General features: G+C 42.5%; 1 protein-coding gene across 1 annotated transcript in view; it reads right to left on the bottom strand.

Moving 5' to 3' along the window:
• The window catches only part of Arhgap42 (Rho GTPase activating protein 42), a 34,808-nt gene extending 24,605 nt beyond the window's left edge, over positions 1–10,203 (bottom strand). The window contains exons 1-4 of the mRNA XM_055615525.1: positions 10,109–10,203; positions 8,099–8,208; positions 5,708–5,786; positions 4,175–4,214 (exon numbers count right to left, since the gene is read on the bottom strand). Of these exons, the coding sequence (XP_055471500.1) occupies positions 4,175–4,214; positions 5,708–5,786; positions 8,099–8,208; positions 10,109–10,144 (265 nt within the window). The 5' untranslated portion in view covers positions 10,145–10,203. The remainder of the gene's footprint in view (positions 1–4,174; positions 4,215–5,707; positions 5,787–8,098; positions 8,209–10,108) is intronic.
• Between the last annotated feature and the right edge of the window lie 33 nt (positions 10,204–10,236).

Raw genomic sequence — 10,236 nt, forward strand, 5'->3', positions numbered from 1 at the left:
GGGGAGTTAATACGACCTGGAGAGGACAGGAGTTCCACAAGGACCAAATATATCTGGGCACAGGGGTCTTTTATGAGACTGTTTCTCAAACAAGGACCATGTATGGCTGCAACCTAGAGCCCCCACTCAGATGTAGCCCTTGGTAGTTCAGTATCCAAGTGGGTACCCTAATAAGGGGAACAGGGACTGTTTCTGACATGAACTCGATGGTGGGCTCTTTGACACCCCCCCCCCCAGGGAGAAGCAGCCTTGCTAGGCCACAGAGGAGGACTTTGCAGGCAGTCCTGAAGACACCTGATAAATCAGTGTCAGATGTAAGGGGAGGAGGTTCTCCCTTATCAGTGGACTTGGAAAGAGGCAGGGAGGAGAGGAGGGTGGGAGGGTGGGATTGGGAGGGAAAGAGGGAGTGGGATACAGCAGGGATACAAAGTTAACAAACTGTAACTAATATTAAAAGAATAAAAATTAAAAAAATAAATAAATAGAGCAGGTGCTGTGGGGTGTTGGCCCTATCCTCATGCCTCCTGTTAAGTGAGTGTAATATAAAACCCTCTTTATACATGGGAGCTTCATGGACGCCTCTTTCTTTTTGCAAATGTCTGAAACAACTATGGCTTCAAGAACTGTCAAACAGCAGCGCCTTTAGAATAAAAAGGCATATCATATTACTTAAAAACAAAAAACAAAAAGCAATTTGGGAGCAGAGCGATGATTTGTTTCTTTGACAAGCATATAATGGGGCAGCCTTATGCGCCTAGCCTGCTCCAACTGGACATTAAGAAACATCCCTACGGGTTTATTATACTTCAATAAATCCCAGTGATCAAATGCAATATGCCACCGAACTGAACAGACTGTGCACACGGTGGCTGCTGATGCATATATCTGCTGCCTTGTCCTTCATGCCAGAAGATGGTATTTCATGAAGACTGGTTATGGCCACGTGATCACCATTATCCAATGAGATGGAATGGAACTGATACTACGTCACTTCCCAACAGACCAGGGTTGTAGCTTGCCATTTCTTCTTGCCACTGGTATAAGGTCAGCATGATACAGGAGGATGGCACTCTATGGACCCAAGTTTCAGAGTAGAAACGAGCCACTGAGGACCCGTGTGGACGTGCATGCTGAACCAGATAAGAACGTTTACTGCCGCAAAACTTTGAGGTGGGATGAGCAAGTGTCACCTCGGCCTGCCCTGCCCTTTTCTCATTTAATTATGTGTAACGTAAGCAGTTTTTGCTGTGACAACACAGACTCAAGAAAATAAATTCAACCCAACAAAATTAGTATCCTTAATGAAGAAAAAAAAAAATGTCCCTATTTGCAATCATCTCTCGTCCGTTCACATTCACAGAGATCTAGTCAACAATGCTTACTTGAGCATTACCTGAGTGCTCGGCATTTTCTGGTGTGATGTGAGAAAAAGAGTGTGTGGTTTACATAGTTTTCCCATAGTTTGTAAGATACAGTCTTGGAAAGTGTCAAATTTTAGGAAATTTATGTGATACAAAATGTGCAATATTGTAAAGCCACGAGAGGATTATTATATTCCTTTCATTAGTGCTAAGAAAAATTCAATTTAAAGTAGGGATGTGTTTTTAATGGCAAAAAAGTAAAAAATAAAAGGAAAACACTTACTCCTTAATTTCAGAAGAGACCAGCCATGGAAAGGTTTCTCAGTAAGTTAAACCACACCATTGAAGGGGGTGTGCATGAGCGGGAGAGATGGCAGTGACTAAAGAACTTGCCATGCAAGCTTGAACTTTGAGTCCCCGGAACCCACCGGATGTTAAGACTTGGTAGCATGCACTTGTACTCCTAGACAGTGAGATGGAAACCCAGGAGCTGGGTAGCCTGGTGCGCTCAGCTGCAAACAGTAGGCGTTTTGTCTATGGTGGGACCAACACCAAGGCTACACTCTGACCTTCAAACAACGCTATGGCACATGGCGACCCCCACCTATACACGGAGAGTGAGTGATCCTCCTAACTCTCCTCTGGAAGAAAAAGTACTCTTGGTGCGAAGTAGAAAGGGAATGCCTCCTGCCTGGTAGAAACAAGGAGTTCTGGGTGGGGGCTACCCCTGCTTCAGAACAGGCAAACACGAAAAGCAACCAAATGCTGTTGCTTTGCTCCCCTTCCCCACCATGCCTGAGCATGGGGGAGCACCTCCTTTGGAGGCTTTCTCAAGGGCTGGAGTGGACCGCCTAACAGGACCAATCTGTGAACTCTCCCGAGACCTCCCTGTAGTCAATCCCTCTTCTCCTTGCTTTGGAGAAGACCAGACAAGCGTTCAGAATCCAAATGTGACTATATTCCCAGACACTGAAATCCTATGGTACTAATGGCATTTGTCCTGAAGACAGACTAACTAAATAAAGTTAATTTACTCAATCAAAAGTTGAGTGTAAGCATTTTCTCTCTGTTGGAAACTGTTCAGGGCTAAAGCTTTTATTAAAATCCAGCTGATGTTTCCATGAGACCATTTAGCAGTACACAAGCTATTTATCTCCACATATGTCCAACAGCAGTGAGGACAAGAACAGCTTTCTGCAGCTAAGGAAACAAAGGTCCTTGTTCTTTCAACTTCCTCCTGATTCAAAACCCAGCTCACCCTTCTGGGTGTGACCTCAGTGGTCTTACTGTGCCTCCCATGGTTGCCAAAACAAAGCAAAGCTTGCCTTTAATTTCCCACTCACATTTCCCATCTGGCATTTCTGATTAAAACATACAGATATACAACATCATGCTACATGAGTTTTTAGAGAGGTAAAAAGACAGGACATGAGCACATTTATTAGTGCTCATGATGCCCTTCCTCTTCACATGTTAGAGCCATGCAATACATGGAAGCTAGAACACCTTTCAATGGGAATAACACTCTGTTTAACCACGGGAGGATGAAACCAAGCTACCTAGGACACCTGGGAAGTTCCAGTGACAAAATGTACAAGCAATGTGAAGCTCAGGAGGAATACTGTTCACAGATAGCAACTGTTTAGAATATGAAGAGTCTGCTTTGCACTAGGTAGACCACACCCCCAGGCATGCATGGAAAAAGTCACCCAGACAATGGTCAAACATTAGAGCTCTTCAGGAACTTTAAGACTCTATATCCCACAAAAACATCCACTGGAATGTACCCCCTTGTCCACCCCAGAATTGAAATAGGTGCATTATAGAGTAATGTAGATTGGACCACAGAAGAAAAGGCAGCATCAGAGAAAACCCAGGACACACTGGATTGCCTTTTTCTTTGTTAAAGATCAAGATGGAAGTGTTGAGACAGGACCGCTACGTAAAGAAAGATAATTTTGTTTTCCTGAAAAAGGAATTCAGATAGTAAAATGATGAAGACCTACTAATGAGGTTCTCTCCTGATGATCCCGTTTGAGAAGTTTCATTCTCATTTCAACTGGACAGTATGTGTTTAACAGTGGCGAAAACTACCACCCTCAAAATGAATTAATTAACAATGTCTTATAATCTAGAGAAGAATACATTACGAGTTGGGCATGGTGGCACACATCTGTGATCCCAGCACTCGGGGAGGCAGAGGCAGGCGGATCTTTGTGAGTTCAAGGCCAGCCTGGTCTACAAAGCGAGTCCAGGATAGTTAAGGCTACACAGCAAAATCCTATCACAAAAAAATATCAAGAAGAAGAGGAGGAGGCAAAGGAGAAGTAGGAAGAGGAAGAACAAGAACATTATATCCCATAACCACAAAAGCATTCATAGATTCAATATCCTGGGCCAGTTTCTTGTGGGGTTTTTGTTGTTTCGTTTTTCATGGAGCTTTGTCTTAAGAATGATCAAACTGTCCTCTTCTAATGAATTGCAGAGCTTCACTTATAGCATGAAGAACAAGTATTGAATAAAGTGTGACTGCAAAGCAAGTGACTTCTTGCTGCTCAGGCTGTAGAGGGGCTCCTGGCTCCACTAGCACACCGTAACCTCACTCTGTAGCCTGTGGCATGTGCTTCTGTTGCTTTCTCAATTCTCTGTCAGGAGATTCAATAGGTTTTATTTGTGGTTTACTCTGTAGGGCAAGTCAAAATGTAGAAAAGCTTATTTCTGATTAAGTTTCTGTTTCTTTAAAAATCTTAGTTAAGCCAAAATCTGAGAAGTATTCATGCAAAAGTTTTAAAGGAAGAGGAAAAGGGACTTACTTTCTTCTTTCTTGCTAATTATGGCAGGCAGCGTGTAAATCTAGGAACAAAGGACAGCAGTTAGTTACTGCAGTTAACAGCCACGAGAAGATTGACAAGGCAATGCTTACACTAAAACAAATGAACAAACAAAAAGAATCAGGCACTGGCTCAAGGTCCAGCAACTGTTGCCAGAGTGCCACCATTTGTTCAGCTTATCTACTGACCCCTACCACAGTTTTCATCCTGGGTGGTACAGCCTGGGCTAAGTTCTGCCCTTCTCCATATGACTTCTGTATTTTACTCTCTTTCCTAACTTGTACTTGCAGGCACCTTCTTCCAAAACTGTCTCACCGTGGAATTAGTGTGACTTTGCTCCTTCCTCAAATGAGCTGCATTTATTTGTTTTCTGATGTACAGTCTGATAACATTGCTGGATAACAAATTATCCCTGTATCTACTCTAGATCAGGTCTTTTTCTTAAGTTTTTCAAGACAGGGTTTCTCTGTGTAGCTTTGATTGTCCTGGACTTGCTTTGTAGACCAGGCTGGCCTCGAACTCACAGAGATTTGCCCGCTTCTGCCTCCCTGAATGCTGGGATTACAGGTGTCTGCTACTGTGCCCAGCTAGATCAGGACTTCTTAACCATTTGTGCAAAGTTTAAAATTTTTTTAAAAAAAATATACCAATGATTTGTATTTTTGATTTTTGATTGATTGACACCATAAAATATAATACAGTGGAAAAAGAAACTAATCAACACAAAGCCTGATTTATTATTATTATTATTATTATTATTATTATTATTATTTAATTTGGTAGACTTAAAATCACATCCTTGTGTGTTTAGATCATCTTCTAAACTCTAGAGTCTAAAATGTATTCGAAGTGCCTGGCTCATCCGACTGTGGCCTGGGACCGGGGTTGGAGGAAGGGTCTCTGGGTCTACAGAGCATGCTAACTAGCACCTTAGCTTGGACTGTTCTTGGGTTCTCTGCCATCAGTGGAACCTTCCCTAGCGATGGGGTGGTGCCTGTTTATCCTAAGCGCCCTCACACTACGACCCCGGAACAGTGTTCAGTAAGAAAGCAAACATCAGAGAAGAACTCCTCTTTTTCCCACATAACACTGGTGTTTGTGAGTAAACTGCCACAGGGACATCAAAACGACTATGACACACAGGATGTGCATCCAATGGGGATGTCTCCCACCAGCAGCTTTCTTAACTGTTGTTTTCCAGTGAGGCCCGGACCAGAGGATGATTCCTCACATATTCTGAATAGCAACCCATTAAAGTGAGGCAAGAAATGCAGCCCAATTAATGGTTATAAATATTTTAAAGTGATTTTAGAGTTGCACACTAGTCTTAGAAGTCTTCCTGAAAAACAAACTGCAAGTAGGAGTTAAGAGCTAGTGGCTGAGCTGTCACCAGGACAGCAGGACAGGCTGTTCTCATCTGCTCTGTTACTTTAACGCTTTTGACTATATTAAAGACACATAAAAATAAAATGTAGAGGTGCTCTCCAAGTTTTAGAGATGACATCACAGTCTTACCGGTTCTTTCCCGTCCATGGCCTCCAGCCAGAGTTTCCGGTTGGCTTCAGAGAATGCCTGTAGCGTGATGATGCCATGCCTAGCAACAGACAGACACTCTACATGTGAAATTCATTCTATTGAGCCCTTCAGCATTTGCAAATTTTCAAGTCCTTGATTATTTTATAAAGCCATCAAAGTGACACTCAGCTTTTCTCTGTGCCATGATCACAGCATTAAAATGAATTCCCTGAAAATAATTCTCAAGTCATGCATGTGGGAGGCTTCAGCCAGAGAACCACAAGTCCAAGGCCAGGCTACAGAGTGAGACCCTGTCTCAACAAGCTTTGTCCCCAAAATCTCCTCTGTGCAGCCACTTTGAAACAGTTACTTAGGGATGCATTTCCAGATAAAAGAAGGCACCATATGAAGGGGGGTGGGGTGGTATGAAATCTTATCGGTTAATTCATATGCAAGAATTAATGTAGTCAGCCTGGAAATTACAAGGCTTTAAAAACACTGGGACTTTTTTTTTTTTCATTACTAATATGTAATGATTAAAAACTTGGAATAGCTGCAAAAAAAAGCAGCTATTCCAAGTTTTTAATCATTACATATTAATAATAAAAATAGAGTCCCAGATCTGGAGAGGACAGGAACTCCACAAGGAGAGCAACAGAACCAAAAAATCTGAGCACAGGGGTCTTTCCTGAGACTGATACTCCAGCCAAGGACTATGCATGGAGATAACCTAGAACCCCTGCACAGATGTAGCCCATGGCAGTTCAATATCCAAGTGGGTTCCATTGTAATAGGCACAGGGACTGTCTCTGACATGAACTGATTGGCCTGCTGTTTAATTAGCTCCCCCTGAGGGGGAAGCAGCCTTACCAGGCCACAGAGGAAGACACGTGTAGCCACTCCTGATGAGATCTAATTGACTAGGATCAGAAGGAAGGAAAAGAAGTCCTCCCCTATCAGTGGACTTGGGGAGGGGCATGCATGCAGAGGGTGGAGGAAGGGAGGGATTGGGACGGGAGGAGGGAGAGAACCACAGGGGGGATACAAAGTGAATAAAGTGTAATTAATAAAGAATTTAAAAAATTAAAATATTCACTAAAAAAACTTGGAATAGCATAATATGGCAAGAAATAACTTATTTTTTCTATAGGCAAGAAAATAGTTCATTAGAATGACAAGAAAAGAAAAAAATGTATATAAGGGCCTCAATAATCTGATGTGATTGAATTTATTTTGTTTCTCTGGAACAAGTTCTAAGCACCATAAGCTTTACTTCAAACTTGTAGTCCTCCTGCCTCAGCCTCCGGAGCGCTGGGATTACAGATACATGTTGTTGAGCGCAGTGTTGCTGCAGAATTTGAGTCGACAGCAATCACTACCTGATGGAAGGTTATATTTCATTCTGGCTGCTGTGTTCATCCGACCACTCTATCATCTCCTGTAACCCTGGAAATGCGAGTTTCTTTTTCTATTTTAGAGATGAAATGACAAAAGCACAGAGTTTAAGTAACCATAACTAGAATATGCAGAAATATGACAGTGTGTGCACACATTGGCCTTCAGGAGGCACTGAACTTGGCCAGCTGTGGAGTCTGTGGTACTTCCTCTTGATGATAAAAATGCTTGCCCTGTGCTTCTGCCTGATTTGGGGACTCTTGTCTTCCTCCTGGGTTCCTTCTTCCCGTCTTAATATATAAGGGGAGATGCCTAGTCTGAGGACAGCTTAATTTGCCATGCTTGGCTGAAACCCCTGGGAGGCCTGTTCTTCTCTGAAGGGAAACATAGGAGGAGTGGACGAGGGTGGCAGGGTAGGGAGGAGAGAAGGGAAGGGAAATTGTAGTTGGAATGTCATACATGAGAGAATAAATTTGAAAGCGGAAATGTTTGTCTTGAAGCCAGCAAACAACACTGTGGGCTTCTCCCGATTTGTTGGGAGGTAGGCTGCTCTGCCCGGCCCTCTAACATGCCGGTTACGCAAACTTCCCAGGCTCTCTCTCTGGTGTAACTTTTCAGCAGCATTAGCTCTCGTGTCTCTTTTCTTTTTGAAATATCATTCAGTGAAAATTTATTGGGTAAATAGGAGAAACACTGAAGTGTGTTGACTTTCAAATATGCAAACACTGTCTGCCAGTGCTTCTCAACCTTCCTAATGCTTCAGCCCTATACTCATGTGGTGGTGACACCAAACCAAAAACATTAGTTTCATTGCTATTTCATAACTGTAATCTTGCTACTGATACGACCCCTGTGAAAGGGTAGTTATGTAAATATATGTTTTCTGATGCCCCACAGGTTGAGAACCACTGCTAATGCTGTTTCATGCTGTGCTTATTTTTGGACATAGAAGTGGACATTCAGTAAAAACCACAAAGTGGAAAGTAATGCTCAAACCTTTCGACCACTTCGATGTCAAAGCAGAAGCGTTTGTCAATTGAATCTGTCTTTCGTCGGATACATGACTTTAATTTAAACATTTCGGGTGAACCAGTAACGAGGCCGTTCTGAAAGAAAGAAAGGTACCTAGTTACTAATGTAAGGGAGTGAGTTCAAAGTGGGTTGATCCAAACTTGCCACCTGAACGCGTTACTTGAAGATAAGACACTGTATGAAGGGTTAGCTCCTGCTTTTTTATCCTCTGTGCTCACTGACAATACACTGTGCGTCATTTCAAAGAAGCCTGTGGCAGGGCTTCCCTGCGCTTTTAGACACGTTTGTTCTGAATGGGAACAGACGCTGTGCAATGCACCTGCTCTTAGGATTCAGAAAGACATGACATCATAGTCACTGTAACGTCACAGCTGTGTGCAGTAGGTGTGTTAGGATGCTGTACATTTTCTCCATCAAAATCCCCTCTAGTAAAAAAGTAAATATAAAAACTTCCCAGGTAACTAAGACATTAGTGCCGTGGGTATGTTTTGGGGAGGGAGCCTTGAGGTGATAAACAGTAGCTTCCTCCAAGTCTCAAGAGAGCCTCTGGAACAGCGGAACAGCAAGACACAAGTTTGCCGCGCTGCTCCTGCCAGATTTCTCCAGCATGCATGGCTTCCCCGCTAACCTACTTCTCTGTGAATAAAATGCAAACTCTCTGGATGGGACTAAACAGGAGCCTGAGACCTCTCAGAAATTCTCTTCTACGTGCAGGATGCTCATCTACATTGTGGAAAAGTTTAGTTCAGTGTTTGTTAGTCCCCTCTTGCTTGCAGACCTAACAGACTTATTACCAGCACTCTGGCTTGGTCAGTTTGCATTATTAACACCCCAGCTGTCACATAAGCTGAATTTCTGGTGATCGTTACTCCAAGTAAGTCACAGAGAAATGTGAACTGTGAGTTCATAACTCTGCAAGTGAAGCTATCCACAGCTCTTTTTCTCTGCTGTGTTCCCCTTTCTTTTATGTCTCTTTCACTTTTGAATTATTAGGCTCTGACGGATGCCTGTGCACAATAAGTTTCCGTTAACACATCTGAATGTTTCTACCTTCCATCATTTACCTCTGCCATGTCCTAAATTACAAACTGCCTGGGTGACTCATTTACTTTCTAGAAACAACTTCCCCACCTGTTAAAATAAGATTGGAACAAATTATCTTTAGGATAATATCCACATGCAGAATCCTTAGCCCGTGACCAAACTAGCTAGTTCACAAGATCAGTCATTACTCATGTTGGTAAGTTAACTCAAAAAAAAAAAAAAAAAAAAAAAAAAAAAAAAAAAAAAAAAAAAAAAAGAGAAAGAAAAAAATGAAAAAGAATAGAAAAGAAAAATAAAACAAAAGGAAAAAAGAAAAAACAGATGAGAAAGAAAAAGGGAAGGAAGGAAGGCAGGAAGGAAAGAAGGGAGTTCCATCTGCTATGCAATAAGGACTGTGCATTTCATCAGATAGAAGGTGCACCATGTCCTGTGATGGTGGCTAGCCATGAAACATTTAGCAACAACATTACTTTGGGGGTAAGCTGCGCCTTGATTGGTTGCTTTGAAAAATTTGTTAATCAGCATCTTGGTATGTTACTTTGTAGAATGTCAGAGGCAAGGGCACAGAGGAGTAGTTGTAGTTTTGCCCCCTGTGCCAAGCTGGGTGCAGACACCGGCAGTCCCTTCCTTGGTTGCTAGTCAACCCATCGCACACGCCCCTCCTTCTTAAGCCAGGGACGTTGGAGGGTACCTCAGTCATCTACTGAACGACCTCTTCCTGTAACCCAAATGCTTATAAATACATGATAGCCCCAGCCAAACAAAAGACACTGCCCATTCGTTTTTAATGTCATTAAGGTCACTAAAAATTATTTTTTTAAATGAACTTTTCAGTTGTTAAAATGTGTGCTCTTAGTAAGGAAGGGACACACAGGTGACACTTCAATCAACTCCCACTCCTTAAATGACAAGCTTAGAGTGCTCACTCACCATCTTCCCACTGGCTTTCACTTCCGAGACATTCATCGTGAACGTTTTGCTTCCTTTGTCGTAGGTACAATAATGTTTGATCCACGTGAAACCCAGTGGTCCTAAAGCAGTAGACCAACAAAAAAAAA

The sequence above is a fragment of the Psammomys obesus genome, unplaced genomic scaffold, assembly GCF_907164565.1.
Source record: "Psammomys obesus unplaced genomic scaffold, mPsaObe1.curated_primary_1811, whole genome shotgun sequence".
In the NCBI taxonomy this organism is placed as follows: domain Eukaryota; kingdom Metazoa; phylum Chordata; class Mammalia; order Rodentia; family Muridae; genus Psammomys; species Psammomys obesus.